This window comes from Amblyraja radiata, chromosome 28, assembly GCF_010909765.2.
Source record: "Amblyraja radiata isolate CabotCenter1 chromosome 28, sAmbRad1.1.pri, whole genome shotgun sequence".
Lineage (NCBI taxonomy): Eukaryota > Metazoa > Chordata > Chondrichthyes > Rajiformes > Rajidae > Amblyraja > Amblyraja radiata.
Window position 1 is genome coordinate 25574120 of NC_045983.1, and position 14416 is coordinate 25588535.

The window sequence follows — 14416 nt, forward strand, 5'->3', positions numbered from 1 at the left end:
GCGCGGAAGGGGGTTAGCCGGGAGTAACCCTGACCCAGCGACCTGAGATAAACCAAAGAGCTCTGCTATAAGATCTTTGAGATAAACTGAAGAATGTAGGAAGGAACTGCAGATGCTGGTGTTTTATTGTCATATGTCTCAGATAGAACAATGAAATTCGTACTTGCTGCAGCACAACAGAATATATAATCATAATTCACTGTAAACAATATGATAAACAGAAGTTCAGGGCGTGTATATGTATATATACATATTTACACACCTATATATATATATATATATATATATACACATATACACACATATACACACACATATACACACACATATATATATATACACACATATATATATATATATATATATACACATATATATATATATACACATATATATACACATATATATACACCGTATGGTGCCAGGGACCTGGGTTCGATCCCGACTACAGGTGCTTGCTTGTCTATACAGAGTTTGTACGTTTTCCCTGTGATCTGCGTGGGGTTTCCCCTGGATCTCCGGTTTCCTCCCACACTCGTACAGGTTAGTAAGTTAATTGGCTTGGTAAAATTGAAATTGTCCCATAGTGTGTGTAGGATAGTGTTAATGCGCGGGGATCGTTGGTCGGCGTACACTCAGTGGACCGAATGGCCTGTTTCTGCGCTGTATCTCTAAAATTAAAACTAAATAATAGTGCAAAAAGACAAAATGTTGAAGGTAGCACGTCAGGCAGCATCTTTGGAGAGAAGGAATGGCTGACGTTTTGGGTCAAGACCCTTTTCAAACTGGGAGTCAGGTGAGAGGGAGTCTATGAGATATGGAAGGGTAAGGTGTAAAAACGACAGATCAATGCAGACATTAATCAAGGAAATAGAGATTGGTTCAATGTTGCCTGAGGGGAAGCTGGCAACAAGGCATACAAACAGTAAAATTAATCAAGAGGACAGTGAAACTAGTTAAGAGAACTAGGGTCGGGGAGGGATGGAGAGAGAGGGAAAGCAAGAGGCCGCTGGGTTGCAATCTGGGAGCACAGGACAAACACTGAAATTGAATCCTTCTCTGCAAGGGAAGGTTTTTGGGTTTGTGTCAATGTGAAATGATTTTTAAAGAGCGTTTTGATTAATTTGGATAAATGTTAAGTTGCTGATATTAGGGCTTTAGTTTAGTTTAGTTCAGTGATACGATGAACCAGGCCCTTCGGCCCACTGAGTCCCCACTGATCAGTGATCCCCACACATTAACACTATCCTACACACACTAGGGACAATTTTACATATACACCAATCCAATTAACCGACATACCTGTATGTCTTTGGAGTGTGGGAGGAAACTGAAGATCTCGGAGAAAAACCACATGGTCACGGGGAGAACGTACAAACTGTACACACAGCACCCGTAGGTCAGGATCGAACCTGGGACTCCGTGCTGCAAGCGCTAAGGCAACAACTCTACCGCTGCGCCTCCATGGCCGCCCGATTATTGTTTGATTTATGTGTGTGTGTATGGAAAAATTACAATGGTAATCAGCTAGATAGTATCAGAAAGCTGCTCCATTTCTTAGTGATTTTTCTATGCCTTATTCACTAAGTAAGCAAGCTAAAAATCTTTTGCACATAACAAAAGTGTGCATGGTCTTAGTAGAATGATGAATGGTGGTGTTCTTTCTTCATTGCAAGAAGGAATTTGTGATGTAATCTTTTAATTGTGATGCAGTATAATTCAATTCAATTCAACTTTAATGTCATTGCACAAATACTGAGTATCGGTACAACGAAATGCAGTTTTGCGTCAGTCCGTAGTAGTGCAATATAGAAATTTAAAAAAAAGAGGATACAGAACAATAAAAAATGCAGAATAATTAAACAATGGGGACGGAGGGACCGGAGGAATCTATCGGCGGGACTCCGAGTTCAGCAATGCAAGACTGCAGAATAAACTGAAAAACATTATAAATGTGCAAATAGTATTCTGTGGATACTGGAATCAGAAACAAAGAGATGCTGCAAGTACTCCACCCGTCAAGCAGCAACCATGGAATGAGAAACCAATTAAAATTGGGGGTCGACAAACTTTCCTCAAAATTGTAAGGGTCATAGAACTGAAATGTTAACTGTTCTTTCTTTTCAAAGGTGCTGCTTATCTGGCTAAGTTCTTCTAGTACCTGTTTTTGTTTCAAATTGTACCATGGACCCTGTGACCAGAGTGTATCTCTGAATTTTCACTTTTTAATTTCTCTTCTTCTTTTGAAGATACGTTTTTTTTGGAATATGATTCCATGCAATAGCTACTGTCTATTACCCTGCTTCATGTCCTAAAATCAATAGCCGTTTCAACTGTGAGAAGCCTTTGTATTTCTCTGATTTACCTTGAAGCAAAGAAAAAAGGCTTTACAAAAATGCTACATGATGGCAACAACAGAATTTTGTGGAAATAACTATTTCGTAAATTTCAAATGGATACTAATTCTAATGATATTTATTAAACAATATCATGATATAGAACTTAAGGTCCAAAGATTGAGAAGGCCGATTTTCAAAATAATTACCTTTCTAACTTGACAGTGTTATCGCTGAGTTCAATCGATCCACCTGGAGGAAAAATGCAACCAAGCCATTTCAATCAATTTCATAACAAAATGCATTCTTCTTCTTCTTGCGTATGGCGTGCACGGCCTAAAGTTAGGACAACGTGTTCTATTTGATCTTATTTGATTGTGCACGCTGGCTTGATTGCATTCGTCGAAAAAAGGCGGACCACGTGAAGGTTGCAATCTTCCACCCCAACAAAATGCATTAATGCCCAAGAAGAGCACAAACAGGAAAAAATTACTTTCAAAAGTTGTTCATGTTATTACCTATACACAGTAACTCTTCCTTTGTACAATGTAATACCGTGTTAATGAAGCATTCTCGAATGGAATGGGTTTTTTCTGGGATTTTAATTATACCCATAACCTTTGAAAGGTGTAGGAAAGAACTGCAGATGTTGGTTTAAATTGAAGGTAGACACAAAATGCTGGAGTAACTCAGCGGAACAGGCTGCCTGTCCCGCTGAGTTACTCCAGCATTTTGTGTCTACCTCAGAAAGGTACTCCCTATAGACTATGTGAAAGAGTGAAACACAAGTGGTTGCCAAACATCCGAACACAGATTAAAGCAGAGCCCAATTTTTTTAGCATCCATGTTACTTGCTGCAATGTTGCTACATACAAACTTCTCACAGGCAGCACCACTGTGTCACTCCTTGTCACTCTTATGTTTAGTGTATTGAATGTGAAAATATACAAATAAATGAAGAGTTCAGATATTGAGAATTATATGCATTTTATTTTATTCTCGTATTAGAATATCCAATTGAAAGAATGTATACAAGCTGGGAGAAAAAAAAAGTTATCACATCTTAAAACTACATTGTCTGATTTATTGAAAATAATAACATGAATTTTCATTATAATAACCAGTTCAGATTAACTAATATTTATTCTGCTCAATTTGTCGAGGCTTTATGTTCAGAATTACTCTGTGAGGCATTGACCTCTAAGTTCTTGAATTGATCATTCAGAGATCCCATATCTGAATCAAAGTCCGTGAGGGATTCGAACATTCTGCTCCCACAGCAACGCTTTTTAGTTATAGGATCGATAATATTTCCAACTTTGAATACAATTTCAGCCAGTTCATGTTTCACATGTTTGGTTCTTCGTTCAGGTAAAGCCTTCAGAAGCACAATATCACCCACTGTGCACTGTTCTTCAGCATCATGAGCAAAATAGGTCTTCCTCTTGTTATAAAACTGGAGGGGGGGGGGGGGGGGGGGGGGGGGGAATGAACAGTTTAAAAAACTTACAATTTAAAAAGAAATGCACTTAGTTTATATTTAACAATATTGAAAAAATTGAACTGAGAATATGCAAAGCAATTAAAAAATATATTTTTTACAATTAAAACTATGTGTATGATAAAAGGAGTAGAAGTAACGAAAAGCCCCATATTAGGGAAATGAAGATTTTAGCGATATGTAGGTTCATTTCTGTATATCATGTCTACAGATTTGAATCAATGGTAATAGAACACACAAACCCAATATCGTTGGAAATATTGCTCACATTTTAACAAGTTAAAGGAACAAAAGTTCTGACAGAACCTATCAAAGGCTTATACACAGATTTAAAAAATACTAGAAATAAATTTTGACATTCAAATCCCCAATCACATTATTCACTGGTATTAAGAGTGATTAAGAGTTACAAAAGTTTAAAAAAAAGATTTTGCATACAAATAACAGTCTTCAAATTGAACAAATGGTATTTTTCTGTCTTTAACCTGCAAAATATTTTACACATTTCAAACCAGACTATTTTACCTTTAACAGATATGAATTCAGGACAAGCCTAGTTACTCTGACTTTAGCTGTCTTCTGCATTTTTGTTCCAATCACTTTTCCTATAATCCACTTGGCGTGGACAGAGGCTGTTCTTGTAGACATCTTGTAAATTACCTGCATTAAAATGATTGAGTGTAAGTAACACAAAATAGCTCCAAAATATTTGTCTGAAAATAACTTACATTGATGTTGAAAATTTAACATGATAAGACAATTCCAAAACCTACCACCTAACCAAAATAAATGTATTCAATGTCATGTGAGCAAAAACAGCCAATTTATATACAGGTTTTACAACAATGGTGCCAGGATAATGATCAAATTATCATCTTTTCATCAATTATGCAAGACTGTGGGAAAATAATTGACCCCACCGCATATAATTGACCCCAAATGAGGGATAAACTATTCTGCCACATTAAGTATTATTATTATGTGTATCAAGGGTTCATATTAGTTCAGCAGCATTAAATGTAACCCCCTCCCCCCAAAAAGTGGCTACAAATCTTAAAAATATTATTTTCATGTTCTCTCACAAAAAAATCAGTTTGATACATTTTGCCCAAAACTCCAGTAATGCAACACAGTCACCTGTTCTACACTGAAAGAACTGGTTTGTGCAAAAGTCACAAATGCATCCTGAATTTATTACTTTCTGACATGAGTTTGAGATTGAGCCATGCTTAATGACCAAAGGACATTTGAGGCAACTGTCCAGATTAAATAGATTTTTTCTCTGCTGATAAAGATTTGTATTTTGTCATAGAGTACATTATTTATAGGATTTATGCATTGTGTTTTATTAACTAAATAGTTAATTCTTAAATTCACGTGGGCCTAGTTTATGGTCATATGGCCAAATGGAGCAACAACAAAACTTGGAAATAGAACATAGTAAAATATTGAATTACTCATGTTAAAAATTGTAGTCTGTCAAGTTAGCAAGGGAACATGTCAATTATTTAAAAATTATTAGCAAAAATTTGATTTAAATAACATTATGGACAAATTGTTAGGTTTAGCAAAGCTGGGTTAGAGAGTGGGAGGTTATTTGGCTACCTTGTACAGACATAATTCAGTTACTGATTATTCTGCTCTTTTTCTATATGATACTGTTGATGGTTATACTGTTGATGATTACATACGAAATAGATATGCAGGATTGGGTGGTTTATCCACCTTTAAGTGCCACCCGAAATGTTTGGAAGTACCTGACTGAAACAGTACAGAGTGCAGTTATTTTCCAATAGCTTTCTTGGTTAATTACGATAATACAAGCATTTAAGACACCAGTTAATTGCATTGCTCTCTTAAATTTTTTTTACTTTGAAGCAATGCACCCTAGTTCTTTAAATACTGACCAGAGGAAATGGCCTTTCAACATCTGTACATCAAGTCTGAAGAAGAGTCCCAACCCAAAACTTTACCTATCCATGTTCTCCAGAGATGCTGCCTGATCTGCTGAGTTACACCAGCACCATATGTCCTTTTTTTCTATTCATCAACACCTTTCACCATCAGATAAATTTGAAATTAAACTAACTATGTTAATTTCTCCATTTTAAATGAAAGTTCGATAGATTTCTGGATATTAAGGGAATCAAGGAATATGAGAATGGTAAAGGAAAATTAAATTGTGGTAGAATAATTGTTCATGTTTGGGGAGTTCTTTGAAAAAGTAGAACATCGCATGTATAAAAGGGAATTGATGGTTGTACTGCGTTTTGATTTACAAAATTAATTTTGATAAGCTGCCTGAATCTTTGCAATTCTATTATAAAAAGGGCGGTGGAAGCAGTCTATGTTTTTTTAAATGATATGCAAGGAGGTGAAAGGCAATCTTGGGGAGACAGTAATGATAAGTGGTTACAATCAAAGCCATAGTCTTGTTAATTAATGGCCTTAATTACCTGCCCCTGATTCCTTTGTTTGTTTGTAAAACATGACCTTGATGAATAGCTGTGTAACGGCAAAATGACCTTCCCCTGCTCCTAATTACGTTCTTCTGATGCAGTGAGCATAGACCATTCTATTCATAAACCAATATTCCCCAAGAAAGATCTTATAGAGGTGCACAAAATCTTGAGAGGAATAGATCGGGTAGAGGCACAGAGTAGGGGAATTGAGGACCAGAGGACATAGGTTCAAGGTGATGGGGAAAAGATTTAATAGGAATCTGAGGGGTAACTTTTTTCATACAAAGGGTGGTGGGTATATGGAATTAGCTGCCAGATGAGGTAGTTGAGGATGGGACTATCTCTACTCTGTGCATCTACCCGATCTATTCCTCTACAGATTTTGTACACCTCTATAAGATCACTCTTTATCCTCCTGCACTTCAAGGAATAGTCCCAGCTTGCACTACCTCTCCCCTTAGCTCATGCCTTCAAGTCCTGGGAATGTGTGTGTGTGTATATGTGTGCACTGAACTTTTTTTTCCTCTCTCGCTTATTGTATTGTTTACAGTGTACTATGTTTACATATTCTGATGTGCTGCTGCAAGTAAGAATTTAATTGTTCTATCTGGACATATATCACAATAAAACACTTGACTTTTGACATCCTCGTAAATAGGTATAGTAAAATGCATAAATACATATGTTTTCATTTATGTAAAAGTATGGGTTAAAAATAATGAGTTTGGCCCTTACTAATCTCTTCCTGTGAGTGTTGTTTGGGACAGGTCAACCACGGTGTGCACCGCCTTTCACGCCCCCCGCCCCGCCCCGGTGCTCCTGAAATCCGCGACTCCGAGGGAGCGCTGAGGCAGCGGACCCGTTTCCAGTGCATGCGCGGTACCTCGTTGCTCCCACCTTGGCGGCGGAGCACAAGAAAACTCCCCGGGTCACACGATGGCTCCAGAATGTCGCATTTACCTGGGGATCAAGGCCTCGGGTGCTTCAAATAATCCGTTGAACCCGGCAATTCGCTCACTCACTCACCCACCCATTCGGCCTCAATCCGCGTGTTCCTACTCGACGTGGATCGAGGAGCGGTGTAACTCGAGCATGCGCAGTGAGGCGTCGGGAACCACCGCCTCTGCTGGCCGTCTGTGAAATTACAGCTCCGGCCCAATAAGCGAGTTCGGTATTCCGACTGCGCATGCCTAGGTCAAAGGTCATTATGCATAAATAGCCCTGGAGAGCAGTGAACCTTCATTTCTTCTATTTTTTTTCAGCTTTGATTCTTCTAGGTAAGAAAATGCTGCTTTCAAACTATGAAATAGTTGTATTTATTGTTCCTTTGTTGCCGCTTCTTCTCCGTGCTGGCTGTGACAGACGACACCAGCGGCCCCAGGCCCACAGCCAGTTACGGAAAGAAGCGCCAACCCCAGTCCAACTCCCGCCGGGCCAACCAACAGGCCCGGACCGACGACACCAGCGGCCACAAGCCCACAGCCAGTGCGGAGAAGAAGCGCCAATTCCAGCCCAGCCCCCCCGACGGGCCGGGGACTGGCAGTGGCCGACAGCCCTGGTGCCGGCGAAAACCGAGCAGCAGCCATACACACAGTGCTGCAGCAACTTGGCCTCCTCCCTGCTCTGGCTGCAAGCCCGGCCCGGCACCTCCGGCTGCTCCCCGTACAGGGACGAGACACCCGGGAGGGGACGGGGAGGGAACGGGGACGCTGACGACCTATCAGCAACTCAACAGACCCAGGCCCGGCACCGACCATGTACGAGCACGATCTCGCTCACTCACCAAAGCATAATGAAGCAATAAAAACGACAAAATAATCATAGCTTTTAACAAAGGAACAATAAATACCACTATTTCATAGTTTGAAAGCAGTATTTTCTTACCTAGAAGAATCAAAGCTGGAAAAAAAGAAATGAAGGTCCACTGCTTCACTACACTGCTTTCCAGGGCTGTTTATGCATAGTGACCTTTAACCTGGGTTTGTGCAGTCGGAATACCGAACTCGCTTATTACACTCTACACGCAGCCTCCTGTACTCTACAATGTTTGGGGTTAGTCTGTTTAGTTTAATTTATTGTCACGTGCACTGATGTACAGTGAAAAGCTTTTGTTGGGTGCTAACCAGCCAGCAGAAAGATAATACATGATTACAATCGAGCCATTCACTGTGTAAGGGAATAACGTTTAGTGCAGGATAAAAAATATAATCTATTGTCAGTATACCATTATGTATCATATTATATTAATGTATTATGTTGATCATGTATTATCTTTCCACTGACTAGTTAACACGTAACAAAAGGTTTACACTGTACCTCGGTACATGTGCGATACGATACAATAGAACTTTATTTAGAAGGTTACACAGATTCACAACCCTGGGATGCAGACCATGAGGCCCTGGGTTTTTATCAGCCTTCAGTCGCAATAGTCTGCCCAACACCATTTCCTGCCTAACGTGAATTTCTTTCAGTTCCTCCGTCACCCTAGATCCTCTGGCCACGATCTTCCTTTGTGAAGACGGATCCAAAGTGCCTGTTCAACTCTCAGACTTGATGGCTGAATGGCATTATTCTGCTCTTAGAACCTATGTCACAAAGTGCTGGAGTAACTCAGTGAGTCAGGCAGCATCTCCGGAGAACATGGATAGGTGATGTTTCAATCTGAAACAGGGTCCCGACCCGAAACATCACTTCTTCATGTTCTCCAGAGATGCTACCTGACCTGCTGAGTTACTCCAACACTCTGTGGCCTTTTTCTTTTTACAATAGATCTTCTGGAACAGCACATAGAGTATTGCCATGTTCTGGCACCATCTAGCAACTTCCAAGCCTTTGAAAGGTCTATTCTTGGCCCATGGAGATATACATTTTCTCATGTTCTCACTTTTAGGCCTGGTGTCCTGGTGGCACTGGATCAATGAAGTGGGAGTCAGTCTCGTCCAGCGCATTGCTATCGGCTCCTTTCAACGCTGTTTTATGCCACTGGCTGCGCTTGATCCACTGGCTCATCCAGCTAAATTTAAATTGGAGAAGAAAGATGGGGTTGATTTCGGAGAAGGAAATACAAGCAAAGATCTGACAGAAGATAGACACAAAGTGCTGGAGTAACTCAGTGGGTCAGACAGCATCTCTTGAGAAAAAGGACAGATGACATTTCGGGTCAGGACCCTTCTTCAGACACTGACAGTGATCTGACGGTGTGGGTACAATCTGAAAGAGCCTGGAGAACGGATGAATGAATAGCAAGGGGCTGTCTGAAGCATGGGAGACTGGGAGAAGGAGAATAGTTATTTAAAATTAACAAAACAGGAAAAGCATCAACTAGAAATGAGAATTCAAAAATTTTGCATGATATTTCAATGAACTTGTTGAACATATTAAATCTGAAAGGCTACAAAATGTCCAGTGAAAGATGAAATGTTATTAATTGAGCCTATATTGTGCTTTTTTTTTAAAGCAAATGTTGAAGCAGGATGCAGAATTAAGGTGGCAGGCGAATGGAAAAAAAACCAGACTAGCATAATACATTACAACCATATTTTTATGGCTTTTTGAGCTTTCTGTAGAGCTATGAGGGTGGAAGATATAACATGTTTCTGTGGGTTAGTGAGTAATATTTCATTCAATAATATTGCCTTTCGCGGGGGTGTGTTAAGGAGATGTGTTTTGGTACAGAAATGTTGCGGTGGGTATGTTTCCAGTTTGTGTGAATGCATTTGGGTGGGTTTTGAATGGAGTTCTTTGTTTTTAAGGGGGGAAGGGGGGGGGATTGCTGGGAGCTGTTATGTGGAGGGGAAAGTTTGTTTGAATGGGAGGGGAATAGGGAAAGTTTGTTTGAATGGGAGGGGAAAGGGAGAAGTTTGCGTGGAGGGGGGCGGAGTTTTTGCGCGGTGCCGCGTCTGATGAAGGGAGGGTTTGTGCCAAAGATACTCCTCGGTTTGTGCGAAGTTTTGCTGCGAGTTGCTTCATCCTCACTGGAGGGCGCGCTCCGCCATTCGCCGTTGTGCAGCGGTGGCTCTCCCTCCCCGGCTGTTTTAACCGACGTATGTCCCTGTTAGTGGGGTTGCTGTGCAGTTCATCGTCGCTTTAAGGCCGGTGCTGGTGGCGTATCGTACGGACTCGCTGCAACTCCAGTCCGGGGCTCAACTCTGGCTGGGCCTCCATCGACGGTGAGTCCTCTGAACACAACTCAAACTATACTTAAATCAACGAAACAACCATTAATCAATATCTGCGGGTTACTTCGGAAAGTTACTGTTAGTTTCCGTGTGAAAGCACTGCATTACAACAGTTAGGCCTCCAGAACGTTGAATCCTTTTAGAGGAATGTTGTTATTTTTAATGTTTATTTTGTTATCGCCAATGTTAATTCCACTCATGGAAATGTATCTCCAATTAGAGAATGTGTCTGAAGAAGGGTCTCGACCCGAAACGTCACCCATTCTCTCGAGAAATGCTGCCGGACCCGCTGAGTTACTGCAGTTTTTTTCTGTCTATTTTTAATGATTAGAAAGGTGATCGGTGCATATTTTCCACCATTAACGTTTTAGGCTCATAACTTCTTTGGTTTGTGTTGCCAAATAAATTACCGAGTAAGAGGCAGCTGACCCTTCAAACTTGAAGTAAATCCACTTTAAAAAATAATAATGTCTGCTCTAGTTTACCTTCGCACCAGTCCATACATTACAAGTAATCAATGAAGGCCTTGTTTATCTGCACACAGGACGCTGGCAAAAAAAAACATTTCAAAGAGAAAGTACTGTAATACCTCGGTTTTTCCACAGTCACACCACAGTACATAATTGAATGATAACTATTAGGTTCACTTTAATTTAATTGATCCACAATAAAAAATCATAAAATCACCCATTTAAATATATCTAGTTCTCAATTGACTAATTTAATGTTATCTGTGAATGCAGGTGTGTATTCTATGCTCTGAAAGGTCTTCTAGTCTTTGTTACTCTTTATTGATATCATCCCAGATGTTATCCTTTTAAATATCTTTGTCCCCACCCCTGGTAAATCTTTCAAATTTTGAAGTAATATGTTGGATTTGCTTGACTCTTTTTCTTAGCCAATTTGAAAACTGATTTCTAGAGTCACTCACTATTCAGACTTATGACAAGGCAATTATGTTTGTTATTCTGAGTCAGTTGTATCTTCGACTATTGATTGCCACATTAAATACTGTATTTTGACTACAGTCCTCTGAATTTAACACAGTTTAGTTTGATGGGGGATTTGTGTTTTACTGCTTTTCATAATATAATTCAACATTTTCCTGCCTTTTAAATCAGTCTTATGAAGCCAAAATGAATGACTTGATTTCAAAGGCTGCTTAACTTGTTGTGTGCCTCAAACATGGAACACAATTCATTCTTAGACCCCCAAGAATCTTTCAACTTCGTTCTTGGACATGAAAATCATGAGGTTTCCCACATCATCTTGATCTCTTTGATATTTGCCAGCTTGTGCTTTTGGAGCTTATTTTGTTTAAAACCCCAAAGCAATTACATACTATTCTAGACCATTGTTCTAATGCTTTATCAATATTGTTCATGAGTTGAAATGGGTTTTGGGATTAGCATTTAATTTTAAGGAAAAATATGAACAGAATAATTACGTTTTCAAATTGCTGCGTTCCATGTTGGGTTTTCCATTTGAGCAGGATTGTTTCTGACCATCTTTCACCCCATCTCTTCTTGACTTGAGTATTATTTGTTTTCCAAGTGTTTCACCTCAGGTTTCTGGAGTGGAACCTTTTCCATTCAATACCTAATTACATGATACTTTGATTTAAGCAATGAAATGGAGGGACCCTACTCCATTCATTGGGTTGTGGAAAACATCATGTGATGAGATTTGAATTCACTTTACTAACAGGAATCTGGAATCCTCCATTGAATCTGGAAAGAGACTTTGAATCAACAGATAATTTGCAAAGAGTTAACTTGCATAATTTTCATAATTGTTCTAATAATCTATTAAAACGTGGCATAACAAACTATCCCTCAAACCCTGTTTTGCGGTGACCAGGAACTAACTTCTCAGACCTGTGCATGGAGCTTTTGAAATTATTTAGTGTCTGTTACAAACTAACTGAATATTTATCTTTAAAACGTAACAATTTAAGTTTGTGGGATGCAACCCCTGCCCACATAGTTGTAAGTCACGATGGGTTTTTATTGGACAAAAATCTTGCATGCTTGATTCAAGATTTTGTGTATCTATCTATTCCCATCAGTTCCCCATTCCATCCTGTTAATGTGTGAGCAAGGTTGGGTAGGATTTCAGGATTATACCTTTCTTGTGCAATTGAACAGAACCAACAGAATGAACAGCTACGTAGTGCATTACTATTGTTGTAAAACAATGGCTTTATCAATAATTTGGCGGGGGCATAATTATGTAACGTCTCAGTGGCCAGTTACATATGTTTCATATCCCTAAGTTAACTTGACCAAATAAAGTCTAGCAACTCTGAAGAATAAAGTCTAGAGCTCTGAAGTAAATTTCTGATGAAAAGCTCCTTTGTAGTCCTATGGGTCCATTGCATGGTGATCAGAAAAACACACAATTATTCTGTTCATTCAATGAAGGGAAAAGTGTAATCTCGTGCAGAGTATTGTTAATCCATGATATATACATTTAAAAGTCTTTCCAAAGACATCATGATTAGATTAGATTAGATTAGATTCCTTTATTGTCATTCATACCTTTCGGTCTGAACGAAATTTCGTTGCCTGCAGTCATACATATAATAGTAAATAACAAAACGTACAATAAACACAAATGAACATCCACCACAGTGAGTTCACCAAGCACCTCCTCACTGTGATGGAGGCAAAAGTCTTAGTCTCTGTCTCTTCCCTCCTTGTACTCCCTCTGCGCTGAGGTGGATCCAGGCCGAAGATGCCGCCCTCCAGTCCAGCGGACCTCCGATGTGATGTCGCCGCCGCCTCAGCTCCGATTCGGGCCGCTGCCGAAAGCTGGAACACCACCTCAGCGAGTCGGGCCGCCACCGCCTCAGCTCCGAGTAGGGCCGCTGCCGAAAGCTGGAACACCACCTCAGCGAGTCGGGCCGCCGCCGCCTCAGCTCCGAGTCGGGCCGCTGCCGAAAGCTGGAACACCACCTCAGCGAGTCCCTCAGCTAGCTACATATGAATTGAAAGAGACTTGTCAGTTATGTTTCAAAGCACAGATTTGGTATGCTACCCCATCTTTAAATAATTCAGCAAAAGATTTTCTCATCCACATGGATTAGTCGATGGAGTATGATTTTTCACCCAGAAAGCATCATCTCCAACATTGCAGCTGTCTTGCATTAAATTGTTTTCAGATCCTGGTCTGGGATTTGAGTCTTCATCCTACTAAACTGAGCTGTTGTTTGGAATTATTTCTGTATTCTTAAGGGCTTGTCCCACCATGGCGACCTAATTTGCGAGTTTAGAAGAGTTTGCGCTCGCCACAAACTCGCAGCATGGTCGACACATGATCCTAGGAGGTCACTGTAACTCTCCTTCATGCTCGAGAGAAGTTCCCGCATACCCGCGGCCTCAGTTTGACCGAGGAAAATTTTTCATCGTGCTGAAAATGTTTCCGCGAGTAAAAACTTGTCGGCATGGTTCTTTTGAACTCGTAGTGCAGTGATAGTGAGGTCGCCATGTAATTATAGGTAGTCGAGGTAGCCGTAGACAATCTCCTTTGCTGACCGGGCATTTTAATTGGCTCATTGGAGGAAAAAAACGTTAGCACGAGTTTTCAGAACCAAGGAAAACCGACCGGAAATGTTAAATGCCCGCTAAACTTTATTAAAAGTTGTTTGGCTTCTTAAAAGTGTCCCCCCCCCCCCCCCCTCCTCCCCTTCCGTGTGCATGTGTGTGTGTTTCCAGTTGATCCATTATATTTCATTTAATGCAATCCATCAAACGGGTTTAATGCACTTCCGATGTTTTAATTTTAGAGTTTTAATGCACTTCCAACATTTTTAAATGTTAACAAATAACAAAATAAAAGAAAATATTTTTTTCAAATGTTTGAAAAGAATTGTGGAATGGAAATCCAGAAAGGCAATTTTGTTTGAATTGAAATAAGTAAGGGATGAAACGTCAG

At 40.0% G+C, this 14416-nt stretch overlaps 2 protein-coding genes across 9 annotated transcripts in view; one reads left to right on the forward strand and one right to left on the reverse strand.

Annotated features, from left to right (window-relative positions):
* Positions 1–3306: 3306 nt before the first annotated feature.
* On the reverse strand, positions 3307–7419 carry mrps17 (mitochondrial ribosomal protein S17). Of its 5 annotated transcripts, none has more exons than XM_033046137.1 (3): positions 7260–7419; positions 4363–4497; positions 3307–3792 (listed from the first exon to the last, which is right to left on the reverse strand). In XM_033046137.1, the coding sequence occupies exons 2-3, from the start codon at positions 4483–4485 to the stop codon at positions 3487–3489; spliced, it is 429 nt and encodes a 142-aa protein (XP_032902028.1). In that variant the 5' UTR covers positions 4486–4497; positions 7260–7419; the 3' UTR covers positions 3307–3486. The 5 variants fall into 5 exon arrangements, with proteins under 5 accessions (XP_032902028.1, XP_032902030.1, XP_032902031.1 ...); XM_033046139.1 differs by having other exon boundaries at positions 7330–7417; XM_033046140.1 differs by lacking the exon at positions 7260–7419 and adding an exon at positions 7225–7253.
* A 2786-nt stretch (positions 7420–10205) lies between these two features.
* nf2 (neurofibromin 2) overlaps positions 10206–14416 on the forward strand; it is a 32500-nt gene continuing 28289 nt past the window's right edge. For 3 of the 4 annotated variants that reach the window (XM_033046143.1, XM_033046141.1, XM_033046145.1), the window contains exon 1: positions 10206–10471. The gene's annotated coding sequence lies outside the window, so the exon portion shown is untranslated. The remainder of the gene's footprint in view (positions 10472–14416) is intronic. The other variant, XM_033046144.1, reaches the window with a different exon arrangement.